The following is an 18,229-nucleotide window of genomic DNA, read 5'->3' as shown; positions in this document are numbered from 1 at the left end:
AGTGTTTGTTCCGCAGCAGGAGGCGCTCAGCTCCACCATTTAAGCCCTGCGTAGTAGCAGCAGCAGCAGCATCAGGAGGAGGAGGAGGAGGAGGAGGAAACAACAACTTACAGCAAAACCCACCACCAACCAAAACCCACCACCAACCAAAGCACTACTGCTGCTGCTGCTGCTACCCCCCCCCCATTAGCCAGCCAAACATGGTTTTGGCAACCCTAGTTTAAAATATTGATTTCTTAATTTGGGGTTCAAAAAAAATAGGAGCTGTCTTATATATGGGGGTGTCTTATACACAGGAAAATACGGTATGCAGTTCAGCAAGGGAATTTTGCCCAGGATGCAAAATGCACAGTATTCAAGTTCTGGCTGCTTCACTGTGTTCATAATACTTTTTATCCCTTTCTCAGGATTCTCCGGCAGTTTTTGGCAGCTACAGCATGTTGATTATTTTTCTGAATACAATCTCCTAACCCCAGTGGGAAAACATTAGTTTTAAACTAACAAGCACACACCTAAATAAAACAACAACACTCAGGCATGTAATTTTATTGTGTGCACTTCTTTTGAAATTTAAATTTTGATCAATTTTATGCTTATTTGTTTGTTGGAGGGTTGATCTTATTGGTATTTTCTTATGTAAATTCCGTATCGCTTTATGTGCACCACTCATGGTTTTTTGTTACTGCTGATATAAGTGGTATATAAATCTTGTTTAATAAAATAAATGAACATTAGGTGTCCAGAGATGGGGGCTATCCCTTGCCCCATATCCAGCCCCCACAACTGCCTGCCCTGAGGTAAGAGAGAGGCATGGAGGCAATGAATGGCAACAAGTGTTGCTCCCCAGTCTTCTCTCAAAGTAGTTGAAGTAACTTGTTGACTAGGGCCACAGATGTAGAAAAATAAAACCTTCCCTGCATCACATATATAACTTTGCTGCTATACCAACCCTCTGTGTTCTCAGCCATTTTGTTCCTCAGCCACCTGGTTTACTTTTATTTTTATTTTTGACAGATCTCTGCAGCCATCTTTGTACTTTGCCAGCTGGAATTATTCTGCATCGCCTGCACAACCGTTTGAGCCTCTTTAGAGTCGGTCCATCCTCTCTCACATCATTAATGCATGTTAAAAGTAAACTGAACAAGTGCCAACACAGATCTTCAGTAAGTCCTGCTGTTTATTTCTGCCCCGGCCAAAAGAAGAGGCTCTTTAATCCTTATTAAAAAGCAACGTGGAATCCTTCATTCCATTCCATCAGTGTTTCCATACCACTTAACATATAGAAACGCAAGAGTGTTAATTAAGTGGAGGGGAAGGTGGGAAGGAAGATAAAGCCTTTGCTGCCAAGCAGCACCCAAAAACACATTTAATCATTCCTTCTAGACTTGCTGCCCTGAAATAAGCCAAAAGAAAGGACATCCATTCACTACCTGCCTCAGACTTCCATAGTACTCCAATACTGAGAGCAGGTGAGGTGCCTGCAGAGCAAATAGCTTAAGTTAGCTCAAACAAGCAAGCCAAGCCATGAAATGATGCAGTTAGCATGCTACAGTTTTGGGGGAGAGTTGGAAAGGGGGGGGAGGGAAAGGAAGGTGGTTCCCAACTTGCAACAATTATAGGTAGATTCTCACCATTCCTACAGAAATAATTTTGGCTTGTGGACCTGGCGTTGGGAAAGCTCTGAGATATTCACCATGTCCCGAGGTGGTGGGACCTTCAAAAACCAAGGCCACAATTTGGATACGCCCTCCCAGCAGATGTCAAGGCACTAAGCAACTATTTTACTTTTAGAAGATAACTGAAGGCGGCCCTGTTTAGGGAAGTTTTTAATGTTTGATGCTGTACTGTTTTTAGTATTTGGTTGGAAGCCGCCCAGAGTGGCTGGGGAAACCGAGCCAGATGGGTGGGGTATAAATAATAAATTATTATTATCCAAGACCCCCATTTTGCTGGAATAAACAGTGGAAGGGGTGCAGGACTGCACCTGCTAGCCTAACTCTCAGCATCCCCACTGAGTCTACCTCAAACTTCTCAGCATTGAAATTTACAGCATGTACCGCCTTGAAAGAGAATGTAATGAAAATGATGTATAGATGTATAGATTTGAAAACCACCTATAATTAGTATCTGTGAATTTTTATCCAGATTGGAGTCTGGGGTGAAACCCAACATAGCACCAAGTTTTTGTTCTGTCCGCTCCTTTCTCCTGATCTCCCCCCCCCAGCAGCCCCTAAATCTGTTCCAACCCTCTGGAACAGAGTTGGGCAGGGTACTGGGTCTGCATAGGGGGACAGAGAGCAAGTCCCCTAGTGCAAGAGGAATCCTTGTGCTGATGGGATGCAGTATCTGATATCAGACTCTGATAAACCTTCAAACCAAAGCTATCCTCCTGAAATTCTCTGTGCACATATACTACCACCACCACCCCGCCGTGGCCGCTGCCCAAAAGTGTCTGCTGATCAGATATAAGTCAGTTTCCCAACAGTACTCAACACCTGGCACCAAACCAGCCCATGCTCCCTTTACTGCAAAGCACCGCAGGGATCAGAGCCTAACCCCAAATGCAAAACACATATAAGCCCTCTCAGTTTGATCGCCATTCCTCAGGCTGAAAATGCTACCTCAGCAGCTGCAGCAGAAATGTATGAGTCACCGCGAAGAAGACTGTAAAACCTCACCAAAAAAATATATGACAGCCTAATCTCATGACAATGAAATGTGCAGAAGTGAGGTAGTTTCCTGCCAAATGCCAATATTAATAGAAACAGAAGTCACCAGGAGGAGAAAATGCCAAATCCCACAGAAGCAACCCAATAGGAGAGCAAACAAAGGGGGAGATCTTTCCCACAAACACATACAAAATAATCCCTGATTATTTGAAGAAATAAGATGAATAATTGTTTGTTTGTCTGTCTGTCTGTCGCTAGAAATTCCAATCTAAAAGCCCAACTTCTAGCACTTACTCTGGATCTAAACTGTCATCTAAGTTGGAGAAGATGAGAGCAATTTTTATTGGTGAAGTGCTTGGCAGATAAATCTCAACAGGCTACCAAGGGTTCATTACAATCACCCTGGGGACCTAAATGCAGAAGATTTCTGTCCACTCAACACCGGCTCTGCAGAATGGCTCAGCAGAGACACAACAGTGGCAGAAAATTAGTTTTTGTTTGCTGCCATCACTGCCACGAGGGAGCCTCTAAAATGAGCTGTAGCCTGGATTTGTTCAGTCTTATTCCAAGTTCCTCTCCACTCACATTCCAGCGAGCATCCCTATTGCTTCATCACCCCAACCTCCTCTGTATTCCAGGAGAATGGCTGTCAGGAAACTGCTTGGATTCATCAGCTTTTGGAGTTGGCTCAACCTACTTGCCCCCATTCTCACTCCACTCTTGCAGAGGACTGGAGTCACCACCAGGTAGTGATCTGCCCATGCACTGGGAAACAGCCAAGGAATCCCTCAACCCAAGGACCGCTATCAGTTCACCCTCAACAAAGAACATCACAGGAAGAATATCAAATGAATTGGGTACGAAACATTCTGGGAATAGCCTGGTGGTTCTCATGGTTGCCATAAGGTCCTGAGCCTCACCACTAAAAGTCCTTCAAATCAGGCAAGGCAAATATCAGGCAGCATGTTGGGTGGTCAGTACACTAATAGAACCTTTGTAGTGTCCCACCTACCCAACAAACACTCAGAATGAAGGCTCTGCAATACATGAACCTGAAGTGGAAGATGGAACACTTATAGACTACAATAAATCCTCCTATTTGACCTCCTTTTGATACTGAAACAAGATTCTAGGAGATGAGCTTGCCTCATCTGGATTGGAAATGCAAGCCAGGTTGGTCCTTTGTAAGAACATAAGAGCCCTGATGGCCAACAGCCCATCTAGTCCAACATCCCATTCATCACAACCAGATGCCTATGGAAAACCTGCTAGCAGAACCTGAGTGCAACAATTCTCTTCCCACCTGTGATTCCCACGAACTGGTATTCAGAAGCATACTACTTCCAACAGGGGAGGGAGAACCTGTGTTGGCCTGTGCCCACTGAGACTAGTAGGGTGGAAGGCAGGGAGACCAACAGTGGGTAGAGATAGCACCAGTGACAGACAGAGCCAACTCATTCTAGTTTTGACGCCATCGTCTTCCCTGCCGAGTTCTACAAGGGCAAAACTAAGTCTAAGGAGGAGGAAACTGACTAGCAGAGCCACCCCCTGAAAGAATGCCAAATAAAAAGGCAGGCAAAAAGGGCAGACTGAGTATAGTCTTAGATCAAGTCTTAGATGACAGCTCCTTCTCCATGGGTCAACTTTAAGCATTGCATTTCAGCCATCTCAGACTCAAGGGCATGTTGATATGGGAACTTGGGTGGTCCTCGATAGGAAAGGTGCAGCAGCTAGGGGGGAAAGAGGAGTAGCTAGACCCCAAGAAGCAGCAGTGAAAAAAGGAAGATGCTTAACCTGTTTCCATCACACAGCAGCCAGAATTCCCTTGACCCTCTTTGCAGACCAAAATCATTAATAGGAAGCCTGGGCTGAAGCATTCGGCCCAGATGTTTTTGTTACTTTCAGGGTGTTGGGGCAAAACACAAACACTACCCCAAAGATGGCATTCATCTTTGGGACAGGTAAAAATCCAGAACTTTCAGCTGGGTGGGTTTACCTTAAGCATGAAGTGGCCAAGAATTTGTTTGTTTGTTTAAGCTTTGCCACTGCTTCAACCAATAGCTCCCCTGCCCTCAGAAGCCCAGCCCGCCAATGCCTCTTTTGTAATATGGGACTCAATCATCTATAGGGTAAGCCCTCACCCATTGGGAACGTTCTTCCAATTTGCCCAGTCACCCAAATTTGCCAATATTCCACTCCCAATTGTTGTGGAAGACAAATGGTCCAATATGTGTGTGGGGGGGGGACCACCCTTTGTTAATAATAGCCTTGGGGAACGGATTACAGAGTGCAGTATTAGGTTATGAACAGCAGAGGGAAACCTCGGTGGAGCATCCAGCGGAAGCCCCACATATACACAGCCAGTTTTGATAAGGAAGCAATGCTGAGGGTGGTGGGCCTAACTCTGGCCAGCATTGGAAGTGGGTCCTACAAAGCTAAGGATTGATAAATCTGCATGCTTCTCTTCACTCTTTTAGTATAGCTAGTTCAAATAATTATTCCTTTAGATTTTACACTTCCAAATCTCACAACACAGGAACTACTCAACAGTGGCCGGCCGGCCAGCCAGCCAGGCAGATGCCTCTGGGAGTTCCAAGGCACTCCATGAGGGCAGCAGCTCATTAGGCACTGAAAGCAAGAGTTCTCCCCTTTCGATTGCATCCATCACCTGGCACTCAAGAGGCAAAAGCCCTGCTGGATTAGACTAAAGGTCCAGCATCTTGATTTAGCCCAGCACCAGCATCCCCACAGTGGTACAACTTATGGGAAGCTTACGAGCAGAGCGTGGAAGTAATAGCCCTCCTGTGCAGTTGCTCCCAGCAACTGTCATTCAGTGGCCATTGATAAATTCATGGAGGATAAGTCTCCCTAATCCCCTTTCAAAGCCATTTTAACGTAGCTGCTATCACCACATCGTGTGGCAGCAAATTCCACAAGTTAATTATGCATTACACAAAGAAACAATTCCTTCTGTTTGTCCTGAATTCACTGTCCATCTATTTCATTGGATTACCCTGAATTCCAGTATTACACGAGGAGGAGGAAACAGTCTCCCTCACTCACCCCCCACCCCCACTTTCTACACACTCAGGGCGTAGTATGTTCTTGCAGCTGTTTATCTGTGTAGTCCACTTGACATTACCCTCAAATAATGTCATTCTCAATGCCTTCCACCTGTAAAATTTCGGCTTACTCAATCAGGGAAAATCTGGCAAGTTGGGGAAAACTGGGCTCCAAACTGTTTCACTTGGGTTGCAGATTATTCCTTCTGATGGTTTGGGTGGGTGGATCAATAATCATTCTCTGTTCCCCTTTCCATGCCTACTACTGCCTCAATGTTTTCGAGTCTTTTCCAGCTGTGCTTGTAACTACTTTCAGTGCACTCTTGAACAGAGGACAAAGCAGCCGCACACACGCACACGCACACACACACACACACACACACGGGGCTAAGGCTATTTCTTTTGATCCCTCAGATTTTCAAAATAAAACCCAGGGTACAATAGAAGTGTGCACTGAGAATTTACAACTGCCTGTGTGCTTTTGCAACTTCTTGCTGGGGATTTGAACAGCAGCAGCAGCAGCAGCAGCAGCATACTTGCAGCTATCTACGCACATGCCCTGATGGTAGTTAATTGGCATGATAGAATCAAGAAATTAGAAGGCAGGGACAAACACAAAAAAATGAGAACACCTACAGGCATGAACAGGAAAGACCAAAGTTGCTTCTCAATATACAAATTCAAGTAAGTGCAGGTATGAACTACTACAGTCTAATTCAAAGAGAGGAAAATGGACCAACAACTAAATAATGCTCAAATGCTGACAATGCCCTAAATTTCTAAAATTGGGTTCTAAAATTATTTGAGAGCAAAAAGGGAAATCTTGCTATCCAACCGCTTTATGGTTTATAAAGCCCTTGTGTAAATCCCCTTTCGTTTTGTGCTTTCCTTTCTCAACCTTTTCCAGATGCATGATGTCCTTTTTTCAGATGGAGTGATAACTCCACACAGTATACTACAGTAGCTGCAGAATTATTTTCAGTCCCTTTGCCAGTTCTTAACATGGAATTAGCCTTCCCCCTATTTCGGTACACTACATTGAAGTATTAAGTACATTTCCCCACTGTGATTTTAAATCTCTTTCCTAGATACTCACAGTTTAGCCCATCATCGTTTATGTGGTTATATTTTATTTACTTATTTTGACCCAACACGCATTTCTCTAGTTACTTACCCTAAAGTGCAGTTCTGCTTGCAGCCCATTTTGTTAAATTTTGTGGGGAGTTCACCCTGATTTGGTTTCACTGGCAAACCTTCCTGCCTCACTGAACATACATGGGTTTGGGCAACTCTACTCACAGGGCGAGAGCAGGATGGCGAGCCTGTGGCCCTCCAGATGTTAGACTCCAACTCTCTTCATCTCCTGCCAACATAGCCAATGGCCAGGGATGGTACGGGGGTTCACAAAGGAGAGAGTTACTGTCTTTTAAAAATAATAATAAAAAAGAGGGATGCTTCTTTTATTTTGGGAGCGTGCTAAAGCGCATGTGCAAAAAACGTAAGCAATCTAACGCTCAGTGTACAGAGCGCTTTGTGTTTTGAAACTTATTCATCATTACAGGAGTACAATACTGTTAATTAGGTTACTATTACCATAATACAAACAGACAACTGAGGCCAAGAAAGTTAGCCATTTGATGGCGTGTCAAAACAAGTCAACAGCAAAGACTTGAACCCAACACTCCAACCACTGGAACATCATTAGCTGGGATGGGTTCTGGTCCTTGCCCTTAAAACATGTGTGCAAATTGTGCCACAGATGCGCAAGGAGGCATTTTACAACTGTTAAGAAGCAGGGGAAGTGAAGCACAGGGAAGAAAAACCGGGGGCAGCCCCAGAACAGCGAGCAACTGAATCTCCTTTTTCCATTACAGTACAATGTTTCCAGCCTTCATTTCTGCAGAATGCTGGGGGACAAGGGAAAGAAGTATTCAAAATACAGGCGTAAAATGTGCGTCTGTCTCACCGAGGTGTTTTGGCACTGCACACTGCTTGAATTGAAGCGCACGGCTGGGACTCTCTGCTGCCGGCCTTGGATGCCCAGGACGCACTCGTAGTTCTTCTGTCCTGACTGAGGCTGAGGAAGGTTCTTGGCACGCAGGGTAATGGGTTGCAACACCCCCACTGGGATCAGTATCTCGCCACCAGGAAGCAGCTCAGGGCAGCCCTACAGGAGAGAGGCAAGGCATTTGCATGTGGTATTAAAAATGACACACTGACTGACACACACACACCTTCTTGTACTGTTTCCATGCACTTTTGAACATTGTCAGTGCAGGACTGAAAGCAGAGGAGATATATGGGTCTAAATCAGAGGTCGGCAACCTAAGGCCCCTGGGCTGGAAGCAGCCCATGAGGGTCGCTTAACCGGCCCATTAGCTGCCTCTGAACCAAGCCCCCCCCAGCCTACTCCAGGCAGGCTTACTTACAAGTAAGCCCACTGGTTTACCATTCCACTGATTCCCAAGTATTACTAGGGGCGCAACCTTGGCTCCATACCCTTTCCACCACGAGAACTGAGGCTCTTTCTGCCCCCACCCCCAAAATATGACCTCTCCCACCCCCAGAGACCCCTGTCCCGAGCACAGGATAAAACCCAGGAGTCTGGCTTCCATCTCCTCCTCTTGCCTGGGGCAGCCGCCGGAGAAAGATGGAGATGAAAGAGCCTGCTGGGCGCTCTGAGTTGCCATGGAAACCAGAGTCTAGTTAATTGCTCCTTGGTACCAAAGGAAAGGTGGGGAGGGGGAGGCTTGCTGCTCTGTTTACATGGCTAGCAGGGAGGTTGGGGGGGGTGGCAGTGACGCCAGGAAGCAATAGAGGAAATGTGGTCCTGACCTGGAGAACAATCAAGCCCTGGGTGCAACTTCCTGTCCAGACCGAAGACAATGGGGTCAAGACAAAAGGTAGAGAAGAGCGAAGCGCCAAGTTCCCTCTCTGCTCTCTTGCTCAATTATAGTGTGCAGCATGCACACACACACACACACACACACACACACACAGGTCGTTTTGCCAGTGCTAATTCAACCCCAACAGTTGCAATGAATGCTCTGCTTCCCAGAGCCTCTGAGATTGCTGTCCAGGCCACTCCCACCTCCAGCCACCACATCCAACCGCAACCCGAACGCTGGCCCCTCAAAGGGAGCTGCTATCAATTACCTACCCACAAAGAGCCCCGGGCGTCTCTAGGTCTATTGATCCCGCCGCCTGGGCCAGACGATTGATTATGAGCGACTGGCCCCACTACCAGCAAATTTACCCTGGTCCTTCCTGCCCCCCACCAACATTGATCCAGACCCCCACCACCACCACAGGCACTTTAGTGCTATTATCGGCTGCCAATGCTGTCAATCTGCCACCTGATGACTTTCCTCCGATTGCTTGGGATTCCCTGGTCTGTGGGAAAGTGCATTCGTACCAAAGATCCCATGGCAGAATCATAGAATTGGGAGGGACCCCAATGGTCATCTAGTCCAACCCCCAGCTAAAGCATCCATGGCAGGTAGCCATCCAACGTCTGCTTACAAACATCCAAGGAAGAACAGCTCTTCGCTTGCATGCTACAACACAGGAAACAGCCTAAAGACAATCTAGACTTCCACAAATCTCAGCTCTCTGTTCACATTTCAAATAAAATTTCTAGAGCTCATGTCATCTGAAGATATGTTCTCTTGCTGAGGGAGCGGGGAGCTTTATCTTTCTGTCCCACCTCACAACTCTTATTCCTTCTTTTTTTTCTGCCTGCACCACCCCAAGCAATACACTCTGAATTCTGCAAAACTCCAAAATATTACAACGTTGTTGGGAGAGCTGGGTGGTTTTTTAATGAATGTAAAACTCTGCCTGCATCTCCATACGTGTCCAATCAGAACCAGTGAAGGCGGTGAAGGTCCTGTGTGAGTGCCTGGAGGCGGTTGGAGGATGGATGGCGGCTAACAGATTGAGGTTGAATCCTGACAAGACAGAAGTACTGTTCTTGGGGGACAGGGGCGGGCGGGTGTGGGGGACTCCCTGGTCCTGAATGGCGTCACTGTGCCCCTGAAGGACCAGGTGCGCAGCCTGGGAGTCATTTTGGACTCACAGCTGTCCATGGAGGCCCAGGTCAATTCTGTGTCAGGGCAGCTGTCTATCAGCTCCATCTGGTACGCAGGCTGAGACCCTACCTGCCCGCAGACTGTCTCACCAGAGTGGTGCATGCTCTAGTTATCTCCCGCTTGGACTACTGCAATGCACTCTACGTGGGGCTACCTTTGAAGGTGACCCGGAAACTGCAATTAATCCAGAATGCGGCAGCTAGACTGGTGACTGGGAGTGGCCGCCGAGACCACATAACACTGGTCCTAAGAGACCTACATTGGCTCCCAGTATGTTTCCGAGCACAATTCAAAGTGTTGGTGCTGACCTTTAAAGCCCTAAACGGCCTCAGTCCTGTATACCTGAAGGAGCGTCTCCACCCCCATCGTTTAGCCAGGACACTGAGATCCAGCGCCGAGGGCCTTCTGGCGGTTCCCTCACTGCGAGAAGCAAAGCTACAGGGAACCAGGCAGAGGGCCTTTTCGGTAGTGGCACCCACCCTGTGGAATGCCCTCTCATCAGAGGTCAAGGAGATAAACAACTACCTGACATTTAGAAAACACCTAAAGGACTGCTCTCACCTCTGTGGTGTTGACTCGCCCTTCTAGGAAGAAGCACTTGGCAACATTGTGGGTGCAAGTGTGTCTGTATTTACACCAGTGGCAAGGGTAGTGGCTGCTCACACACGACAAGCATCTGCAGGAAGAATGGAAATAAAAAGTCAATGTAAAGGGAAACAGCAGCAGCAGAAGAAGAAGCAAGAACAACAACAACAACAACAGGTGTACACCCACATATACCCTGCCCCACAAAAGCCACCCACCCCCTTCTTTCCTGGACCTTTTATTCCCTGTTGCCATTGTTCTGCTTGAGGATACGGAGTTCATGGGAAAGGAGGGGAGGGGGGGAGGGACACTGATTGAATCAGCTCCCAAAGTCCTGCCAAAGCCATCTGCTTGCTGCAGAGACAAGCCCGGGGGGCGAATGTTGACTGAAGCCATTGCCACAAATGGACTTGGCGGTGTATAAGGCTGGGCGCCCCAGAACCGAGAGAGGAAAGCGCTTCTTCGGAATTAAACAAGAGACTGCATGTGACTTCCTATTTTAAAATGGGTGGGGGTGGGGGTGAGGAAACAAGGAAGGAAGGAAGCGTGTGCCAAGCCATGAGAAAGGACAAGCAAGGCGGCAGATCGAGCGCTGCTCCACAGGCACCTCCAGCGCTTTGTTTCTAAAAACAAGAGGCGGACGAGGCCCAGACTCACCCAGCCGCTCTCACCCTCTGGCCTGAAAAGAGCCCACCCACCACCAACAAACCCCTGCTGCAAATAGAGCTGGTTATGGGTCCTGGTAAAGGGGAAAGCACTCTGCACATGCTTAGACATACTTTGTGTTGGTTCAGATGCCCCAATTCAAGACGAGTTCTGGGACTAAAGCCTAAAAAGTCTTCCTGCCTGTCGGCTGCAGAAATATTCTGAATTGACTCTCTTTGGGGCTGTGTGTGAGAGTGTGTGTGTGTGTGATGTTATTGTGTTCAGCATCATGTACTCTGGTGACACTCTGTAAATCAGAGGTTCCCAAACTTATCTGGCCTACCACCATCCTTTTCATAAAAAAATAATAATTACTCAGAGTTCCCCTGGAAATCTATCTTCTTTAACTGAACAAACAGAAAGATGCAGTAACAAATGTGCGTTTTTTTAATGTATCTATATTTCTACCTACTTCCTACAATATAGTAAAAAAAGATGTTGTAAATAAGACACCTTGAAGTTTGCAATTATAAATTTATTAAAATCAACCATAGTAACATTTGCATTACACACAAAAAATTAGATAACGAAGGATAATATTAAAATAAAATTACGAATAATATTTAAAATACAGTAGTACCTTGGGTTACGAACGCGATCCGTTCCGGGTCGCAGTTCGTAACCCGAAAAGGTCGCAAACCGAGTGCTGCTTCTGCGCATGCGCAAACAAAGTGCGCCGCTTCTGCGCATGCGCGGGACGCACGCGCGCCGAAAACACTTCCGGGTTTGCGGAGTTCGTAACCCGAACTGTTTGCAACCTGAGCGGTTCGTAAACCAAGGTACGACTGTAATCATAATGAGAAGGCTAAACCTGGTGCACTGCAATCAGTTTATTAATACTGGACTCTATTTTTGTCAGCAGCATTCTTAAATTACCATGATTAGCTATTTTCAGTCAGTTTCTTTTTTTTTTAGTTAACATATTTGTGACCACACTGAAGCCATGTTCCACCAAATACGATGAAGGAAATGCAATTAAAAACCTTTGTACTAAAGCTGCAATCCACTTCCCGGGTCTGGGTGAAGCCAAACAGTGTCCAGCCAAGCCTGGGGGAAACCCCGCTGGATCCAGGGGAGGCGCTGTCGCCATCCTGCAACGGATCATTTTTCAAAATTCTCTTCGTTCTTTACGCTTCTACCTCCCTTAGTTTTATTCAATGCCCCCCAATTGCACCCAAGGCTACTACCGCCCCTCCTGGATCATTACAGTGCCCCCCAGGGGGCAGTATCACCCACTTTAGGAAACAATGCTGTAAAAGATGGTGGAAGGAAGCCTCTGGGGGGGAAGCACTTGCTGAAGAGGGAAAAGGCAACAACAACTCAGCCTTTACATTAGTTTTCTTCCTTGTTTTCAGACCCGGGACCCACCTTTAACCCAAACATACATTTGGGGATCCACTGATTATTTTTTCACCATAAATTCACATTTATTACAGTATTATTATTATTATTATTATTATTATTATTATTATTATTACCCCGCCCATCTGGCTGGGTCTCCCCAGCCACTCTGGGTGGCTTTCAGCACATATAAAAACAAATTATGTTAATAATTTAACAATAATAATTTATTATTTATACCCCACTCATCTGGCTGGGTCACCCCATTTTAGATTAGCCCACGATGCAGATTATTATTATTATTAGTAGTAGTAGTAGTAGTAGTAGTAGTAGTATTTTATTTATACCCCACTCATCTGGCTGGGTTTCCCCAGCCACTCTGGGCAGCTCCCAGCAGAATACTATTATTATTACTATTTAGTAAATTTATATACTGCCCTTCGTCAGAAGACCACAAGGCAATTTACAACACAAATGTAATGTCATATAAACGTCCTTAGTAAAAGGCATGCAACATGGGTGCTTTACGGGTAAGATAAGACTTAAGCACTCCTGTTAGCGTTTGGGTGGCCATTTGGGGCAAGAGGATGTTGGCTGGATAAGCCTTTAGTTTGCCAGATCAGAGCTCTTCCTAAAGGGAAGAAATCAAGACTAAGGAGGATTTTCTTGGGGCGAGGGGACAGTTGTTCAAAGCTGGGACCAGGTCTGGGGTCTGAAGAAGGGAGATTATGGCCCCAGTGTCAAAACTCACGTGCGCAGAAGGCTGCAGTCGTAGAAGACAAAATTAGTGCTGGCGAATTCAACCCCCGTCTCCTTGGAGAGAAGCCGGAGTCTAACAGTGCGAACGTCACCTGAGTTGGTATTGGGTAGGTGGGGAGTTGGAAAGGAGAGAGAGCAGTAAGCATCTGTTTGCAAGATCACATTCTACATTAACCTGAAGTTACACACTCAAAATTAGGAAAGCAGATGATGCTCCTCTCTCCGCACATAAGCATCCGATTTACAAAGTTTGTGTCTGGCTGTGGGTGGAGAGGGAATAGTTCTGTTCATTAACCATTTTCTGAACACCTCCAGCTGCAAATGGGAAAGGAAGCACCAGAGTGGTTGCCAGTCTGTACTGAGTGATCTTGACAGCTCAGCCCATGAGTGAAAGTGCATGATTTAAAGAGGGTCCCCTGCTGAAGTGCTGTTTGGGTCCCAACCTTCCCTCCATTTTATCAGCAGCAGCAAATGCAGCACTTTGAACGTTCTGAAGTGCTTCACATACAAAATAGCGTCGTAATCATTATGACACTGTGGTCACAAGCACACCATACATTTAAAGCACCCTTGTACTACTTTGAATAGCCATAGCTTCCCCCAAAGAATCCAGTGATTCATTAACGGTGTTGAGAGCTGTCAGGAGACCCCGATTTCCCTCACAGAGCTACAATTCGTAGAGTGATTTAACAATCAGTCACTCTTCCCAAGGAACTCTGGAAGCTGTAGCTCTGCAGGGAATATGGTCTCCTAACAACTCCCACCACTACTGATGTTATTGTGTTCAGCATCATGTACTCTGGTGACACTCTGTAAATCAGAGGTTCCCAAACTTATCTGGCCAGTGTGGTGTAGTGGTTAAGAGCTGTAGACTCGTAATCTGGGGGACTGGGTTCGCGTCTCCGCTCCTCCACATGCAGCTGCTGGGTGACCTTGGGCTAGTCACACTTCTTTGAAGTCTCTCGGCCCCACTCACCTCACAGAGTGTTTGTTGTGGGGGAGGAGGGGAAAGGAGATTGTTAGCCGCTTTGAGACTCCTTCGGGTAGTGATAAAGCGGGATATCAAATCCAAACTCTTCTTCTTCTTCTTCTTCTTCTTCTTCTTTGCAAACTTGGGGGAAGCCATGACTATTTAAGGTGGTATAAGAATGCGTGTGGCGCTGTGGTCTAAACCACAGAGCCTAGGGCTTGCCGATCAGAAGGTTGGTGGTTTGAATTCCCGCGACAGGGTGAGCTCCCGTTGCTCGGTCCCAGCTCCTGCCAACCTAGCAGTTCGAAAGCACGCCCAAAAGTGCAAGTAGATAAATAGGTACCGCTCTGGCGGAAAGGTAAACAGCGTTTCCATGCACTGCTCTGGTTTCGGTTTTCCGTTGCGCCAGAAGCGGCTTAGTTATGCTGGCCACATGACCTGGAAAAACTGTCTATGGACAAACGTCTGCTCCCTCGGCCTGTAAAGTGAGATGAGCACCGCAACCCCCAAGTCGTCTGCGACTGGACTTAACTGACAGTGGTCCTTTACCTTTACCTTTACAAGAATGCTTTAAATGTCTTGTGTGGATGTGCCTTGTAAAGCAGGTCAGTGTTACTGCATATCACAGTGAGAAAGGGTGGGGAGTCAGGGGCTAGGATAGAGTGTGGCTACTCCATAGCCACCTGTTGTTGTTATTATTATTATTTAATTTTTTGTACTGCCTTTCATCCAAAAATCATGGGGTAGTTCACAACCTAAAAATACAAAATAAGAACAAAAAATGTGTAAGAAAACAAAAACAAACCTAGGCAGCATGTTTATGCAGGTTAGAAACTTCCTCCCAGCTCATAGCTCAGTCTCTTAGAACCACTGTGCCTCACCAGCTTTCCCTCCCCACCTCCAAGCGCTCACCGTATTCCCCAGGGGGCTCATCCCTCAATGTAGGAGAAAGGCACTGGATCCCTCCGTCCACCTGCAGTTGCCCCTCGCTCTCTCCAAGGCTCTCAAAGGAGCAGATCACACCGGCCGTCAGGTCTGGGGCATTGTGGACAGTAAGCTGAAGCTGGAAACAGAGCCCAAGAGAGGACAGTCACTAGACAGATTAAAATGTTTGGGAATTATATGAAAGGGAAGGAGTAGGGCACCGTGTGTGTGTGTGTGTCCCTCTACACTAGGGGTCACCAAACCTTTCAGCCCATGAGCACATTTTCAAACTGGATAAACTGCCATGGGCACACACTGCAATTGAGGACACTCTGTCCCCTGTTTATTGGCTAAAACAGAATGCTTCATTCAAGCCGAATTTCAGCAGGGCAGGAGAGGGGAAAGAGATTTTCTGGGTGCCAAGAAAACCTTCTGTGGGTGCATGCGTTGCACTGGCGACCTGTGCTCTACATGCCCCCTGACACATTTTATGCCACAAGATAAACTCTGCAGCATGCATAAATTATAGAGGTGAAGAAGAAATTTCCATGTCTAATTATCTTAGTTCGCATAACGCTTTCTGCAAACGTTACTATTTTGCAAAAATTAGTTTTGTTTCTATGGGCTGGGTTGGGTGGCACAAAGCAAGAAGCTCTGCAGGGCATTGAAGGCCTGCCCTCCAACTGCTGGAAACCTTATTCAGTGACTCGCCTGGCTTCTGAGATGCCACTAGGTGTCACATCACTCCCTTTCAAGCATATCTTGGCAAGCATAAGGGCTAGAAACATGCTTCCTTAAACAAATAAATTAAAATAAAGCTAAGGTCCTTATGAATCTGGATTGTATGGCCAATACCATGTTCTGCAGTTCCAGCAGCCACACGGCCTTGGCCCCAATAGGCATAAAGCACAGAGTGTCTCGGGTACAAGCCTGAACAGCTGGTATCAGAGCTTGGAATGGTGAAGGAAAGTGGTAATTAAGCCACACAACATCAGTTGTGGGGCTCAGCCAATTAAGCTAGTTTACCGGTGCAGTTTGCAAATAATTCTATGTAGTTGGCGAGTCATAAAAGAAAAAAAATTGCCAGCAGACTGCCTGATGACTGTCTTCAAAGGGCGATGTGAGTACAACTCCAGGCTAGGAAATTGAGCCTAGTATTTACATTGTTCCATAAGAATTAACATACTAACCCAGGCATCCCCAAACTGCGGCTCTCCAGATGTTTTGGCCTACAACTCCCATGATCCCTAGCTAAAAGGACCAGTGGTCGGAGAAGATGGGAATTGTAGTCCAAAACATCTGGAGGGCCGAATTTTGGCCTGTACTAACCTGTTGCCTACACAAAAGAAAAAGGCAGGCAACATAATTTTCTATATTCTAATTAGAATTAGGGGTGACTACACTGTGGGTTCTACAGTCACATTCAAAGAGATGTCATGGAGGCATTCTTTCCCATGGTCCAGTCAGGGGAGCCATCGTCAGAGGACCCAGTCTTAAAAGAAGCCTGGCAGGCGCATTCAGGCTCCATAGGGGGGGGGGGGGAGAGCCAGGATTGTGATGTGAGGCTGAGGTGGGGCCATCTGCACCCAGTGTGAGTTCAGCCTCTGACATCGAGGCCAAACAGGTCCCAAGACCAAGATGGACATGGGCCATCTGAATAAGTGCCCCTCCAGGCAAGGACAACTTAGGAGTAAAGGTCTCCTCAGCAGCAAGACCCTCCTCTCAAGGAGGCCTCTGGAGAGGAGGGAGTTGGTAGGAGCCAAATGAGGTTAGCTTAAACCCCACAGTGCTGGGCTGGGAGAGCTGCTGGAACAACGTCTGCATAGCAGCGCTGCACTCTGCCTGCTGTCCCGTCTCCTGCCTCTGCCAAACCTGACCACAGACTGCTCTGACTTTGCCTCTTGCCCGACCCTTTGTTGTAGGCTCTGCTTGCTTGCAGTAGGTGCTGCTCGATTCCTGCCAGCCAGTTCCCTGTTTACTCGGGAGCCCAGTAAGAACAGTACACTCATATAGGGTGGCTGTGACTCCCCACTTTGGCAGGGGGGGAAATGTTAAAAAGGGGGCCTTCATTAACTTTATAGATCAATTATCCAACTGTAGTTGAGAAGTGGCTAAAAGGAGAGGAGGACCTGGCAAATATGGTTTTGTCCACGGACACACCCACCCACACTTTGTGTGTATGTCAAAGTCCCCTTTGCAGAGGTCCAGGTGATTTCAGGACACTGGGATTCAAATGGCAAAGAACAAAGATAAACGGAGGAGGATATATGATTCAGAGAAAGCAGGCCGACATATAATAATAATATTATCATTATTATATATATATTTATTTATTTATTTATTTATACCCCACCTTTTCCCCTAACAGGAACTCAAGGCAGTTTACAGATAAAATAAGAACAGCAAAAAAACATAGGGCGGGGGAATAATTTTTTTAAAAAAATTAAACATATATAACATACAGATAAGCACAACAAAAATAGCACAGCGCTAGCCCCCTCATTAAAAGCAATCAGTTCTCTAAAGCCTGTTGAAACAAGGTCTTCACCTGCCCATGGAAGACAACAAGGAGGGAGCCAGTCTAGCTTCTCTAAGGAGCGAGTTCCAAACTTGTCTGAGTGCAGCCACCACCCAGAAGGCCCCGTCCCGCATCCCCACCAAGCGTGCCTGTGAGGGTGGCAGGACCAAGAGGAGGGCCTCCCCCAAAGATCTCAAATCCTGGGCAGGTTCATATGAGGGAATGCAGCCTTTCGGGTATCTTGGGCCTAAACTGTGAAGGGCTTTACAGGTCCTAGCCAGCACTTTGAATTGTGCCTGGAAACAGACTGCTAGGCACTGGAGCTGTTGTAGAACAAGGGGAGGGTCTGCTCCCTCTAACCAGCTCTGGTCAACAATCTAGTTGTAGCTTTTGGGGCCAACTGGGAGTTTCTTAGCACTTTTCAAAGAGATTCTCACATAGAGCAGGTTACAGCAATCGAAATGGGATGTAGCTCAGGTACGTGTCACTGCGGCATATATTATCCAGAGAACACTAGCCTGAGGAAAGGACCCCTCCTCAGAAAGAGGAGCAGGATCAATACTGTCAGGGTTGCAACTACTCTTGAGTAACGACCCTCTGCATGC

The 18,229-nt window shown here is 46.7% G+C and overlaps 1 protein-coding gene across 6 annotated transcripts in view; it reads right to left on the bottom strand.

Moving 5' to 3' along the window:
• The window catches only part of PLXNA3 (plexin A3), a 72,606-nt gene that overhangs the window by 32,529 nt on the left and 21,848 nt on the right, over nt 1-18,229 (bottom strand). For all 6 annotated transcript variants that reach the window (XR_015947294.1, XR_015947295.1, XM_035140301.3 and 3 more), the window contains exons 7-10: nt 15,095-15,245; nt 13,205-13,304; nt 10,384-10,498; nt 7,698-7,898 (exon numbers count right to left, since the gene is read on the bottom strand). Coding sequence is in view for 4 of the 6 variants with exons in the window: in XM_035140301.3 (XP_034996192.2) it covers nt 7,698-7,898; nt 10,384-10,498; nt 13,205-13,304; nt 15,095-15,245 (567 nt within the window). In the remaining 2 variants the exon portion in view is untranslated. The remainder of the gene's footprint in view (nt 1-7,697; nt 7,899-10,383; nt 10,499-13,204; nt 13,305-15,094; nt 15,246-18,229) is intronic.

This window comes from Zootoca vivipara, chromosome 15, assembly GCF_965207765.1.
Source record: "Zootoca vivipara chromosome 15, rZooViv2.hap1.1, whole genome shotgun sequence".
Lineage (NCBI taxonomy): Eukaryota > Metazoa > Chordata > Lepidosauria > Squamata > Lacertidae > Zootoca > Zootoca vivipara.
The sequence above is the reverse complement of the archived record's forward strand: the minus strand, read 5'-3'. Positions and strand labels throughout refer to the sequence as shown.